We start from the raw sequence: 15,247 nt of genomic DNA, 5'->3' as shown, positions 1-15,247 counted from the left end.
TGTTTCAGAAGAGATCCCAGGCATGTATGCAATGGGATGTGTGTGGGAGAGGACACCTCTCAATCTTTCTTGAAAAGGGAGTTGTTTATGACAAGGTACCAGCTCAGGCGCAGTAAATGTGTGTGTGTGTGTGTGTGTGTGTGTGTATGCACATACACAAGACAGGACACGTGTTTTTCATCTGCTTACGTGAAGCACTAGCGTTGACGATAGGATGGTTAAAACAAAGCCAGGTGTAGAGATCCCAAGAGGGTGAAAAAGCACTCTGGCAGCCAGGAAATTTGAGAACTGAAGAAAGATTCCTCTGTGATCGCTAAGGGGGAGGGAGGTGGAGGGAAAGGGAAGGATTTTCCTTGCTGTTACAGAGAGTTCACATTCATAACCTAGTCACGGAACCCAGCCTGTGCACCGTGGAGCCACACAGCAGTGCGGGTTCTTGAGCCCATTTCTCCTACCCGGACTACGGCGGTCCCAGCCAGCGGGGCGGGGCCGGGCAGGCAGGGCGGAGCCACGGGCGTGGCCGCGCGGTGCTGTCGCGCCACGGGTTAAGCGGCGGGGGCGGCGGCGGCGAGGGGCGGAGGGAGCGCGGTCGGGGGCCGTGGGCTCCGAGGCGGAGAACGCCGGCTGCCGCGGCCAGCAGTGGGTTAAAGCCGCCCGCGCGGAGAGGGCTGAGCCCGAGCCGCCGCTCCGAGCTCGCATTCGGATCCGCTACAGCGGGAAGATGGCGACGGACGGCGCGAGCTGCGAGCCCGACTTGTCCCGCGCCCCGGAGGACGCGGCGGGGGCCACGGCGGAGGCGGCGGTAACCGAGTTCCAGGGCGGGCGCGGGCGCGGGGGATGGGACGAGTGGAGACGCGGGCCGGGGGGGGGGCGGCTCCGGGGTCCCCCGCTGGACTCTGAGATGACGCCTCCGGGACGTTCCCAAACCCGCGATCCCCTAGACGCCCCTTGCCCGGGGGTCTCCTGTTCCCCGCGTCACCCTTGCTTGGAGTGCCCCTTTCCTGGGGTCTCCCGTTGTTGGGGTACCCCGTCCCCGAGGTGTCTCCACGGGCAAGGGAGGGTTGTAATGGGGCGAGGTGACCATCCGGTATGGGGGGGGGGTCCCCTACTGTCTTTTGTGAGCTACCCTTCGTGCATCTCTGGCGACCTTTCGCCGAGTCCCCGTGCTGTGGGGATCGGAGCGGGGCGAAGGCTCCGTGTTTCCGGACGAATCTGACCCCCATTGTTCACCTCCTGCTGCGCGCGTGGCTGGGAGCTCGTATCTTTGGGGTGCCTGACACCTCTCTAAGGACCTGGAGGAGCTGGGAGAGGGAGGCGGGCCATCGCCAAGCAGGTGTGGGGATGCTGAGTGTGTGTGTGTGTGTGTGTGTGTGTGTGTGTGTGTGTGTGTGTGTGTGTGCAAGAGCCTTTGGGAGGCCCATTGAGAGGGGCCCCGCGCCCAGCTGTGGGCGCTGCTGCCGCCGATCGCCAGCACTTTGCGTCCAGGCTCCCGGCGGCTCCATCCCTCGGTGGTGTCGTTCTTTCCCAGGCGATGCTCTGCCCCTCGGGGAGCGGGGTGGTTCTGCCACCTGGTTTCAAGACACTGTTCCTCTTCGCTGGGGTCTAGAAGCCGAATGCATTTCGTCAGTGGCTGATCCTGGCTGATAGATCCAGAATACCCCAGCCACCAGATGCTCACTGGTGGTTTCCAGTTCTTACCCTGCTGGGGGGCTGGACCCACTTTCTTCTAGGATGGAAAAAAAACAAAAACAAAAAAATACAAAACGAAAACCCACACACCTTTTCCAGGGTTTGAAAAGTGGCTTCGTAGGAGCCACTGCGAACATCTGTCAAAGATAAGCAGATGTGGGGGAGCCTCTTCTCTTGGCTGGTCTTCTCCGGGTGGGATGGAGTGAGCGGGTTGTGGACGCCCCCTCAGTTTCTCTCTCCCACTATGGGAGGGGAGACCTAGCAGAGAGGGGTAGGGCCAGGCGATCCACAGCGCGGGCTGCTTCTACTTCCTCCCATCTCTGGAGGTAGGGCTGCCTAGAGGGAAAGGAGAGACATGGAGGAAGGTACTTGGGTTGAGGAGCCAAGCCTGGAAAGGGAAGAGGGGTGCCGGTGGGTTGGGAGTGCTGCTTTGAACCTGGCAGTTAGATACTGGACTAAAACTTCTGGCAAAATTGACTTTCCAGTCTTTGCATGGAAAATTAGATTTTTTTTTATTTCAAGCGAAACCTTTCCACTTTTAAGTTTCTTTATCAGAAGCTCAGAGGAAGGTATTTATTAAAACTGTAAGCCCCTCTGGGAAGTTGAAATGCTTGGATGTGTCCTGCTAAAGGACCAGGAGACCCAGAAAAAGAGGTGTGTTTGTTGACCCTCCCCCAAAGGTGGAATTTTTTTTTTGTTTAACCTACTTAAAATGATCTTCTTTATGCTGCTCTCAATATTTAAATCACCTGACCAAATACAGAGATCAGATTTATGATGTGTAGCTGATATATATTATACATATGATACATATTTTTATTTGGCTAGATTGTAAATATAACCTTCTTGCCAGGAAGATTTTTGTGTTAATGAGGTCAGTGTTTAAAATTTTTAGGGGTCTTCATTTTCACTGCTGACAGAAAGGGATTTGATTATTTTAGCCTTTTTAATAGGAATAGCCATGGAAAAACCCTTGAAAACGAACCTCTTGTTTGAATTCCAGAGGATCTTTTAGAGTTATTTTTTAAAAATAACTTTTAAGATTACATTTAAAAAAATAACTTCTTGGTCATTATTTTTATTCAATAAAATGATTTATTTTTTCCATTTTTTTAAACTTGAAAAGGCTCTTATGTTACTGCCTTAGCCCATCAGCTGATTAAGTTAGATGAAGGGTTTTTTATTTTTATTTTTTCTTTCTTTTTTAGTAATTGTCTAGTAATGAAAAACTGAAGTTCTACTTAGGCATTTTAGGTTCTTGTCAACGGACAACCTTTTTCAAAAAAATTTAGTGAGCAATTCCTTTTTGCATAGTAGAGATTAATTTCATTTCCAATTGGTTTACATATTGTTCCTTTTTATGTATACATTTGGCAACATAGAGCCAATGGGGCCTCCAAAGCAGTAGGCTATTTTTGAAAGTGAATGTTTTCACTAAGTTTCGACTATTTAGATTGTTGCCTAGGAACAAGTTTAATTTATAGTTTTCAGTTTAATATAATTTTCAGTGGAATGTTTTAAATTTAGTTTGTGATCCTTGTTCTTAGCTGTTTAAATCCTAAAAGCATCCCAAGCATAAAGCTGGCTAACAGCTACATTATTCAACAGGATCATATTAATAGTCTTTTCTGTGAACCGTTCTGGGAGACCTGGGTTATTTTCAGTGCCTTAGCCAAATGTGATGACTTTTATAGGCTATATTGCTATTTCAACTCTGAAAATAAATGCTAATGGATAAGACAGTAGGGAAAACAGGAAATCTTCCGGCTTTTCATTGTCACCAAAAATTCAGAGTGCAAGGAAAATGGAGATCTTTTTCGAGCTATATTTGGAAAACTAACCAACGTTCCTCTTGTTCTGGGATTTTTTTTGGAGCATCTAATAAGCAAAAAGTAGGTATAAATTTTGTTGCTCTACTGATAGTAACAAGGAGAAAAAAGTTTTTAATTGAGCAACAGTGATATTAAATTAATTGCTGAAATGAAATTTTTAGGTGACAGTATTAAATGTAAAAATAATGAAAAAGAGTTTCTTTTTTTGTAGGGCATGGGACTTGAACACAAGGTCTGGATACTGTCCCTGAGCTCCTTTGTTCAAGACTAGTGCCACCCCTTTGAGCCACAGCTCTGCTTTTTTTTTCCCTTTTTTTTTTTTTTTTTTTTTCTGGTGGTTAATTGCAGATAAGAGTCTCCAAGAGCCAGGCACCAGTGGCTCAAGCCCTTGTTCCTAGCTACTGAGGAGGCTGAGATCTGAGAATTATGGTTTGAAGCTAGCTTGGGCAGAAAAGTCTGTGAGACTCTTATCTCCAATTATCACCTGAAAAACCTGCAAGTGGCATTGAGGCTTATGTGCTAGAGCACTAGCATTGTGCAAGAAGCAGCTCAGGGCTAGAGTTGGAGCCCCAGGGTCCTGGAAAGTCATGGACTTTCCTGCCAGGGCTGACTTTTAACTACAATCCTTAGATCTCAGCCTTTTGAGTACTTAGGATTATAGGCCTGAGGTACTGGTGCCTGGCTAAAGAGTTGAGCCTTTTGTGTGTGTGGGTAGTATGGGAAGGGGCAAGGGGCTTGTTTGAACTCAGGGCCTAGGCATTGGTCCAGAACTGTTTTTGTTTTTGTTGTTGTTGTTCCACTTTGAGCCACAGCTCTACTGCCTCTTTTTAAAAATGTTATGTTTTAAGGCATGTTCTCACTGTGTAGTTGAAGCTGGCCTGGTCAAGGCTGGCCTTGAACTTGTGGTCCCTCTGCCACAAAACCTCTCTATTATTATTATTAGGATTAGACATGTAAAGGATCACACTTGGCCTTTTACAATCTAAGTTGTTGTTGTATGACAGCTATTGAATATTGACTTAGTAAATGTTAAGAGGAAATAATGTGAGCACAATACACTTCACTGAACATTTAACCAAGATAGAGAGGAGTCATGAGTAACATCTTTGTCACCCCAAGTATCACATGACAGCAATAGATGATGACTTGCATCTCTGAGTGAAATCAGACTGTGGTGTCATGAGAGGAACAAAGGACTTGCAGTAGAAGTTTTGGGAGGTAGAATCAGAGAAGTTTCCTAGAGGAAGGATGTGTAAATTTGAATGAGGTGATGATGGCCTTTATGGTGGAAGTGGACAGAGACTACAGGCAGCAGAGTGGACATGTGCTAGGGTCTTTGCAGTTCTCTCAGTGATGTCCCATGTAAAAGACTTTCAAAGGGGGATGTAATCGTTTCCCCTTCAGCCTCAATTATGGACTTTAGTCACTGTCCCTTAGATTTTTCACTCAAGGCCTCTTGAACTACAGCTCCACTTCCAGCTTTTTGGTAGCTAAAGAGTCTCAGGAAGTGGCCCTTTGGCTCAAGAGGGAAAGCACTAGCTTTGAGCACAGAGAGGCTCAGGGTCATAGCTGAGGCCCTGAGTTCAAGCCCCATGACTGGAAAAAAAAAAAAAAAAGGTATGAGTCTCACAGACTTTCCTGCTCAGATTGGTGTTGAACTGAGATATTTAGATCTTAGCTTCCTGAGTAGCCAAGGTTACAGTGGTGAGCCGCTGGCTTTCCATTTCTTAAATAAGAGGTTCTATACTTTTATTTGTTTGGGGATTTTGTATTGTTCCTATTGTTGCATTTCTCACAGAAACAATTTTATGTAGAGAAAAATATTTGTCCTGCTGGTGATTGGGTGTATCCTTAGGCTACATTGCCTCTTAATCTTGTCTTCATGGACTTCAGAAAACTTTATGAATTGAGGAAATTTTTGGGACCCTTAGCACACCTAGTTATTAGCAGGTCACTGCTGCTGGTCATGTGGACAGCCAGACTGTGGCTGGAGGAGAGCAGACTTGCTTCAAGGAAAGTAACCCAATTTATTCGTAAAGGAAAGCAAAGATGACCTCACAGTGCCAGGCCATGGTAAGTGTTCTGCACAGGCTTAGCGAATGAGGAAAGCTGTGACATGTACATAACATTTATTGACTAATTGGAAAATTGACTTGGTATATTACAAAACTATAAGGAAATGATTGGCCGGCAGTTTGAGAAATAATTAACAGAGTTAGAATCCAAAGATTCATCAGTTTTGCCTCCCTCCTTCTCTCCCTCCTTCCCACTCTCCTTTCCTATGTTCCTTCCCAAATTGAGGGTCTTGGCACATACAAGGCAAGAATTGCCACTCAGGTTTGTATCCAGCATTTTGATTTCCTTTCTGCCATAATTTTTTTTATGTCTCAAATTTCCAACTACTTTTTCAGTGACATCAAAATACTTTCTAGATTTTTTTCAACATTATTAGTTTTTGTCTTGGAGGTGCCCTCTTTCCACATTGATGTCTGAGGCAGGGGCTGTGGGGGTAATAGGATGGTGATTGGATCACTCACATCCAGATCCTTTCTGCAGAGGAGTCAAGGTCATGCCACCCACTGGGGTGTGAAGAAGGAAATAAGTTGTATGAGGATAAGAAAGTAACATGAAAAACACAGGAAAAGGAATAAAAGGAAAGACTGTGGCAAAAAGAAGAGATTTGGAAAGGCTTTTGGATTGTCTGCAACTGCACAGAGTGTGGGATTGGAATTGAGCTTTAAATGTTCCTGCCTAGTTTGTTGTCCTGTCTCTATCCACACTCTAAGCTTGTACATCTAAGCCCACTTGAATATTGCTTTAGGAAGGCTTTATCTGAGGACATTTGATTTGCTTCTCCATGGAAGTGTCTTTGCTAGGCTTATATAATACATGAAAGGAGACTTGGGTTTTCTCTTTGGTACTTGTGTAAAGAAATGAGTAATGAGGTTGGCATTTGTAGTAAAGGCTTTTACACTGTTTAGTTTAATCTGTAACAAGTAACATGTAAAGATGAGATTGCATTACCAGCAGCACTGTTGTGTACAGTGTGGTGTCAACAATGTAGAGATTCTAATTTAAAGGGCAAATTGCTTTCTTTGAATAAACTAGGTTGAGGATGTGTTTTAAGGTTATTATCATTCAGTCTTCCTGTCTCAGCCTCTTGATTTGAGAATCGGCATGCTGATATTTGCCACCTACAGATAATAATAAAAATGATAGTCTTCCATTCATTTGAAGCTTCTGAAGAGCAATTATTGGAGCTGGCTGCCTCCTCACTTGTGGAGCTCATCAGCTTCCCATGTCCAGCTGATGTAACATTGAAAGCTGAGTTTGGGTGGAAATATACTTTAGTATTTCCTGTGATGAGGACCTTTCTTTCCCCAATGAGGAAATGGGAACTGAGAGGAAGTCTGAAAGGAAGAAAAGGGAGGTAGCTGGACTTAATTATCCAAGGCTGCCACCCCTGACTGAGCTACTTTTCTGCTTTTTACTCAGTTTTCTCTGAGTTAAAATTAGTTAACTCTATCAGCAGGTTTCCTTCCTGACATTGTTTTCTTGTCAGTATTACCTCCTCCCAACACACTCACAGAGTTGCTTACCTTGCAAGAAAGACCCCTCCTACCAGTATGGTTAAAAGAACTGTCCATGCTCTCAGCATTTAAAGGCTTCTTTATTTAAATTGCTCTCAATGATTTTGGAAACAATGAGTGGATGATTTCATGGCCTATTATTTAGTTGTTCTAGAGTGAGCTCTCACATTGTATCTTAATTGTTTTTGGAGTCACTTGAAACTGTACTTTATAACATTCTATGCTTGATTTTTTTGGTGCACTCGTTAGGGACTTAATAGGAAAGGTTAGAGGAAGGAGTATACACATTAGGTATACACATCATGTGAAGTTGTGATATACTTGTTACCTTGGAGGTATCTAGGGTTAGGGTACCAAAGAAATAGATGAGTTTAACATTAGGAGGAAATGCACAGAGCAGGTATGATTGATGGACAAGTTTATAGAAGACAACACTGAATTGAGAGAATGAAAGACTTCGATTTCATGCAAGAATACAGAAGTGGGACTGAGCTGACTTCTGAGGAAACATGGGAACCAGATGACTGAGAAGGAAAAGGAGGAATAGGGAGAGCAGAATCAGAGGCAGGCCCTTGTCTGGAAAACTCTATGTAGAGAGAAGGACCAGTGGGAATAAACTCAATGCAAGAAATAACTGTTGAATAATTTGAAAGCATGTTTTCTTATACTTAGAAAATTGAACTTCATTATTTTCATGTTAATAACAGTCTTCAACTTCAATCTCAAAATTCAAGATATTTCATTGCTTCTCCTATGTTACATTACTATTTACTCTGCAATGTAAATCTTGCTTACTGGGAGTTATGAATGAATTATTAATTATTAGCATATTCTATTAAACTAAGAGGGAGATACATTTCTATAATTTGTGAATAAAGAGGCAAAATAAATTTGCCTCAAGTACTCCTCAAAGGCCTTTGGTCTCAGAGAATGACCTAAATTTCCTCAGTCTAGTAATCCACTTACTCTAATGGTACATGAAATCAGGACATCTGGGGACGGGAGGAGATTTTATGGAAAGCTTACTTCCAACATTGTTTTATTGAGAACCAAACCAAAGAAATAGCTGGGACCTCTTGTGATTGTTCATTGGCCACAGCCCCTGCCTTGCCCTCCAATCCACTGCCTGACATTCTTTCTTCTTCCTCTCTTAAAGTATTGGTCAAATATGGTACAACCTGCTAGCTTTTTAAATTTCAGAAAGGGTCTTAGGAGCTGGGATGTAGCGCAATGGCAAAGTACTTGCCTAACAACTGTAATGTCTTGGGTTCGATCCCCAGTACCAAAAAAGAAAAGGAAGAAGAAGGAGAAGGGGAAGGGGAAGAGGAAGAAGAGGAAAGGAAGAAGTAGAAGAAAGGTTCTTGGTGTTGGTGATTAAGAGCCCCAAAAATGTGACTAGCTGTGTGCTTGATAAACAAATCTTCAGTGAGCCGCCGTAAAATAATAGTATGATAGGCAAAGACTGAAGGGGCATTTTTGCCAGAGAAGATCTGATTTTCTTTTTAAAGCATTTTGACAACCAATCTGTGGATTGATGCTATTAACACTTCAAGGATATCAGCAAGGCTTTTCTGGCTCCATTTGCGATGGGCTTTAGAAGTCCCTGCAGAAACTTACGGTTCAGATTTGGAGTAGCAGTTAAGGGGAACTTAGAGATGTCCCATGTGTAGTTCTGGCAGCTTAAGAATACTTAAGACATACAGGTTTAGTTTGGCCTGTTCTTCCAATCGGTCTCACTGAGCCTGTATGAGACAATCCTGATGAATACACTCCTCACTCCCACTCAGATAATTCAGAGCCCTGCAAAACTGATGAATGCAATGAGCTGGGCGTGGTTTGTCTCTATTATTTATATACATGGATAGAGTAAGCATGCTATACATTACAATAGCACACACAAAATTAGTGTTCAATAAGTGCATATCAAGATGTAATAAATTAACACAAAAGATTTGTTTTATCCCCAAATAGTGTCCTTTGATTTGACCAGATTGTGTTAGCTTGAACCCTATACCAGCTTTTTTTGTATAGTAGGTGATTCTCAAGTGTTTTTCTACTAGATTTCCTGGAATTGAAAACTAGTGTTCTTATTTGAGCTTTTGGTTTTTGTCATGCTTTTAACTTTCAATTACTAAATAATGACACTTAGGTTTTTGTGTTCTATTTTAATGGAGCCAAGTAAGTTTCACAATAAAGCTCTGTCTGTGAACAAAAATTTATGACATAAGTTGTAAGGGTGAAAAAAATCACAGAAAGACTGTCTGAATATATAATTATAATTTTATTACCAAAAGACAAGGAATGGGGATACATATAATGAAGGGGGAAAGACACAGAAAGATGTACTGAGATTTCACATAATACATTGTGATGAGAGTCAGATTTTTTTTAGCATTTGGTGAAACATAACCTGTGGTTTAGCAAGAACCCTGTAGCTATGTGTTTTTGTTTTCTTTTTGTTTTTTCCTTTAATGAATTGCCCCTTGTATTGGTGGTGATATGTCCACAAATTAAGATGTTGGTGGCAGTCACATGTTATGATGCTGAAGAGGATGAAAGTAGGGCAGTCGCTCCTGAATCAAACATGAACCAGAGCCTTAGTAATGTCTTTTATTACTTATTAGTTTTTAAAATGGAGTGATTTGCTTGTGAAGCTTCAGGGAAACAAGAACAATAAAAGAAACGATTAATCAAAATCTCTAGGCCAAGCAGCAGCAACATTAATAAAGCATTACTTTCTAAAACACATAGGAATAGCAGCTTACTCTTCCATCTTAGTGGGAAAACCCAGGATAAAATCAGTCTTTCATCATAGTCAATAAACTGAGCTTATAGGATGTGGTATGGTATGTTTTCAAAGAAGTAGGGTCTTATCCAGTGACCCATTCCTCCCTGCATGAAACATCTGGGTGACTAAAAACAATTGGCTGCCTTCATTTAGTGCTTACTTCATTTATGTAGGCCCATTTAATTCACTTCACAAAGATTTTGCAAGGAGATGTTAGGATTTCTACCATAGAGGTAAGTAAACAGAGACTCAGATGAGCTATAGAAGCATTTCTCAAATGCTTCAAATGCTTCTCAAAATGTAGTGTTTGATCAGCAACATCAGTAGGAGCTGTTAGAAAGGCAAATTTAAACCTCCTTTCCTTACTTTCCTTACCAAACAAGACTTTTTAAGAGTTGAGCCCTACCTACATTCATTCATTCATTTTAAGAAAGAAAAACTTCAAGAGATTCTTCTGTGTGCATACATTTTAGAGCAATTGTGTGACTTTCTATGATAACAGAATTTGAGACCTGGTATATTGATTTTAGTACCCACAGGGAACATCTTCTAAGTTAGCCTCCAAATAAATGATGTCCTAGAGCAACCTAGCATTTAGGTCTCACCTTTCCAAAAACTGCTCTGTTCAGTGCATGTGCAAAAAGAAACAGTTAAAAAGAAAGGAAAATCCTTTCAAACATCTTTCTATAAGAGCCATCTAGCTCTGGTAGGTGGCTTTGGGGTAATTTTTTCCTTTATACCACCATGTTTCCTTCCAGAAAGTTCTTTTGAAATAAGATACCACTAGTTTTGTCCATGCCTTGTGAAAGACCCTAAAATCATTTGTGGCATTTGCTATATTTACTTCTGTGTTTTCACAGATGGCCTAGTGTTACACACGTGAGTGCCAGACTAGTTATTCTTGGCTGGTAGAATGGCACCCATTTCATCTGACCTTACAGAGCTAGTTCTAAAATGTTGAGGCCGTGTGGTCAAGTGTGTAGACAAGCTATAGCATTGTTATCCTAGTTTTTACAATATACTGGTTGCACAATCCGTGTGTGTGTGTGTGTGTGTGTGTGTGTGTGTGTGTGTGTTATCTGGCTTCTCTGAGTTGTGGTTTCCTTAAATTAAAATGATGGTAGCATGTGGAGTAGATTTGGTTCTTTGGGAATACTGTGGAAACCAACTGGATGCTATGTGCATGTGAAGGCAAGTCCTGGAATGTATTAAAGAACAGCTTCAGTGTTTGAGTGTTGTGGGACATTTGTGGATGAACTGAGTGGTCTTCTCTAGAATTGTGACTAGGTTTGTCACGTCGTCCTCTTTATTAAAGGAAGGAGTAGTTTGGGTGTCATTGATGCCCACAGGGCCTGGCTTGAATAAGCTAGCAGATTATGAATCAGTTCCAGATGCAATAAGGATATCAGAAGAGACCAACTTATTAAAGTTGTTGTGAACAAAGACACTGGAGATTCTGAAGACCAAAAAGAACTGAAAGTTAGTGGTGTCTCTCTGAAAGTGGAAGCCATGAGATAAGATGCCCAGAGGAATTTAGAGAAGTAAATGATGGGGTAAGCAGAACTTTGGGTGAGGAATTTTGCCCTCCAGGGCCATTATGCTGTTACTTCCTGGTGTATCCCTCCCCTGAGGCTTCTTCTAGTCACTAGTCACAGCCTAATGTTCCTTATGATGTGATAAGTAGCTATAGAGACTTTGCTTAAGAAAGTTCTTAGATAACCCCATAGTGGCTGGACTGTAGGCCCAGTTAACTTCCCAAGAGTAGCAGTCTAAGCTTATTAAAAGTTAACCTGCCCATATTTTCTCTCTCACCGTGTGTGTGTGTGTGTGTTCATGATTTGAAAAATGAACATGTTTCTTTGAAAGCAGTAATGGTTGGTTCTGTGGAATGTTGTTCTGTGGCAGTGTGCATCTGGGGGGCTGGGATGGGGGGGGTCACACAGAACCATTGGGATCTGGATGGTTTTTATTTTATTGTGTTATTTTATATTTTATTTTATCTTAGTGTTGGTCAAATGGAAAGTCATTTTTTTCAGATTTTTTTTTTTAGCTGTTGGTCAAATGGAGGGAAGACTTTTTTTGAGTGTGACCTGAGTAATACACATCTGTGGGCCAGATATTGCTGGCTAGTGGCCTCTGCTGCAGTGTTCCATAAACATAACCTGTTACTATTGCATGCCCTGGAATTTATAGTAACCTCTCAGGAGCCTTTATATTGGGGCCCTTCTAGGAATGCATCTGTGTTTTCTTTGCTACCCTTGAAACTCCTCACCCCCACAGTCTAGGCTTGTTTTGATACAGACTCCAGAGACTTTCAATCTCTGCTGTATAATTTGGTGATAGAATCCAGGTGTGCAGGCCTGTTGGTGAGCTCTGTCTTCTTCTAGGGGAGACTTGGGAAAGTGCCTCACAGGTTCTTCCTCTTCTTCTGGAGGTCAAGAGGTAGATTGCTGCCAAATGATACCTCAGTTCCGCCTGCATTTCCTGAGACACAGGATAAAAAAATCCACCGGTAGTGCTAGGTTGTGTCTTTTCCAGGATTACCTATTCATTGCATTTTTTTTTAAATTGTGTTTCAGAAAAAAGAGTTTGATGTGGACACCCTCAGCAAACCCGAGCTTCGGATGCTTCTCAGTGTGATGGAAGGGGAGCTGGAGGCCAGGGACCTTGTCATTGAGGCCTTACGGGTAAGAACATTCTAGGGCCAATGCTCCATGCTGTGCCACCTTCTTGTAAGTCAATGGCAGAGCTGCTTTTTCTTATTTTAAAACAGATTTTAAATGTTACCTCGGGCTAATACATGCCACTCATGCCAGACATCAGCCCATCACCTCCATAAGCCAAGCACTGAGGTCCAATGTGGTTAGTGACTTGAGAATCAGCTGTTTGACTTCACAGATCCTTTTATGCTTGGGAACCGGTGGCTCATGACTGTGATCCTGGCTACTCAGGAGGTTGAGACTGAGAGGATCAAGATTCAAAGCCAGCCTGTGCAGACATGATTTTGGGACTCATTCTCCAATTAACCAGTAAAATGTTAGGCTGCTGGCATGACTCAAGTGGTAGAGTACCAGCTCTGAGTGAAAAAGTGAGAGTGTGAGACCCTGAGTTTAAGCTTCAATACTGGTATAAAATAGTGTGAAGGAAATCCTTATGTATATTTCTATATCTCCCTTTTTTGTTAAATATACGTGCACACACCATACACACACATATCCCAAGCTCCTCCTGCTTATGCCTCTTGACTGATGGGATTACAGTTGTGCACTACTAAGAATGGCTAACATATATTTTATTGATGAAAAACATGTTAGAAGAACAATATTGATAGGGAATCAATCTTGCATGAAGCAGCTCTCATATAATCAATTTTAACTCACTCTCATGGGAAACATTTTGCCAGTGATCGCTTCTTTTTCACACAAGGAAGGAAGACATCTTTGCATATGCTCAAATGAAGTCCTGAGGAAAATATATTACACTTTATGCTTAGGAAAAATGTTCTCAAGGAGAAGCAGCTAAATCATTTGAAAACCAGATTGGCAGAGAACTTTCTGAATTAAATGTAATTGATTGTTCAAAATTGAAGTAAAGCCCAGCACTAGAATGCTGAGATTTGAGGATTGTATTTCTAAGCCAGTCTATGCACTAAAGTTTGAGAGACTCTTATGTTCAATTTACTATCTAAAAGCTGTAAGTTGGGACTGTGGCTCAGTGATAAGAGAACTAGCCTTGAGCAAAAAGCTCTGTGACAGTAAGCAAGTATATAATTTTATCTGGAAGACAATGACTTAAGGTTTCTTGTTCAGTTTGTGGATTTCTTGGCTTCATAGCTTAACACTAACATTCCTATCTTCATCTTGGTCAAAGCAACAGAAACAAGATGATAAAAATGCTATAACTATACATTTTTAAAAATCAAAATAATCTGTTTTGGACTACCATTTTCAGGGTTCAGCCTTCTCTCAGTCTAGGTTTACATAAAATATTTATGTAAACATATGTATCATTGAAGCAATAACTTCCTTTGTCAGTTGTCTTCAAGTTTTTTCTTTTTCTCCTTTAGATTAGATAAATGAGAATTAACTGCATTAAAGACAGGAATTTTAATCCTTATAAACTTCAGAGCTAGATCACATAATCGAGACCTTCAATTATTTTGGGTACCGCAAGTTTTAAAAATTAGCCATTTCCTTAAGAAAGAGTGTATTCACAGCTTTGAGGAGACTATCACATAAAGAATTGCCTTATATACGGACTATACAAACAACTGTAGCAGAGACAGCTAAAGTACAGTAGAAGTTTATTTCTAACTTTCATATAACATTCTGGAGGTGAGTGATCCCAGCTGGCGAAGCAGCTCTGCGCCAAGTTTTCTTTCAATAGCTCAGGTTATTTTTGTATTATCCCCCTCTCCTAGAGAATTGGCCTCATTTGCCTTGTTAGAACTGACTGGAAGCCGGTTCCACTGCCAGTGTATGCCTTGGGAGAAGGAGAGGAGGTGAAAATACAATATGCTTTAAGCACATGCTTTTCTTTGCATAGCACGTGCAGGCTCGTGGGTGAGAAATTGTGGATACGTAGAGACGTTCAGGAGACTAGAAAATGGCCTTGGTTAGGTAAAAAATAGTACTGTGGAAGGAAGGAGGATTGGAATACCTTAACAGTCTACAAAAGTCCAGAAGGAGAGGTCTTACTTTGGTTGAATGTTGTCTTATAAAATATCCTGTGGTATCTTCATGTCTTTCCTTCCTTCAGTAAGCATTTGCTGAGCTAGGTAGGGTGGCACACACCTATGGTCTGGACACTCAGAGGCTGAGGTAGGATCTTGAGTTCCAGCCTCCTCTGGGCTTATACTGTGTCCATGTTAAAAAAAAAAAAAAAGAATCTGCAGTGCACGTATATGCAGATATATTTTGTCAAAATTTGTGTCTGTTTAGAAAATTATATATATTCCATTGTATATTTTAAAGTGAGTCTGAGTCATGTCATTTGGACCTATGTTTTACTTTTATAGTCCTGTTAGTATGTTCAGAGGTTGCCTGAGGTGATTTTCCTAAAAAAAAAATTCTAATGTGTTCCTTGGACTCAAAATTAAAACAGACAGAAAAAGTGAAGTGTTTTAGTGATTTTGCTTTAAATAAATAAAGGCTGATTTTCTCAGCTTCTACACTGTTGATATTTAGGACTGGGTGTTTTGTGGCTAGGGAGTTCTCCTATGCAGCATTCTGTAGTGACCTCTTCCCACATGCCAGTGGCAGCGCCCAATAGTAACCAGCAAGGAGGGTCTCCCTATGAGGACAAGGTAGCCACTGTTTAGGAAACTCTGCTTTAAAGTAATACTGGTG

At 41.8% G+C, this 15,247-nt stretch overlaps 1 protein-coding gene across 1 annotated transcript in view; it reads left to right on the top strand.

Annotated features, from left to right (window-relative positions):
* Positions 1-604: 604 nt before the first annotated feature.
* Cttnbp2 (cortactin binding protein 2) overlaps positions 605-15,247 on the top strand; it is a 124,754-nt gene continuing 110,111 nt past the window's right edge. The window contains exons 1-2 of the mRNA XM_048340116.1: positions 605-802; positions 12,479-12,586. Coding sequence (XP_048196073.1) covers positions 722-802; positions 12,479-12,586 — 189 coding nt within the window. The 5' untranslated portion in view covers positions 605-721. The remainder of the gene's footprint in view (positions 803-12,478; positions 12,587-15,247) is intronic.

Source organism: Perognathus longimembris, chromosome 2 (genome assembly GCF_023159225.1).
Source record: "Perognathus longimembris pacificus isolate PPM17 chromosome 2, ASM2315922v1, whole genome shotgun sequence".
Classification (NCBI taxonomy): domain Eukaryota; kingdom Metazoa; phylum Chordata; class Mammalia; order Rodentia; family Heteromyidae; genus Perognathus; species Perognathus longimembris.
Note: the sequence above shows the minus strand (reverse complement) of the source record. Positions and strands in the feature narration are given on the sequence as shown.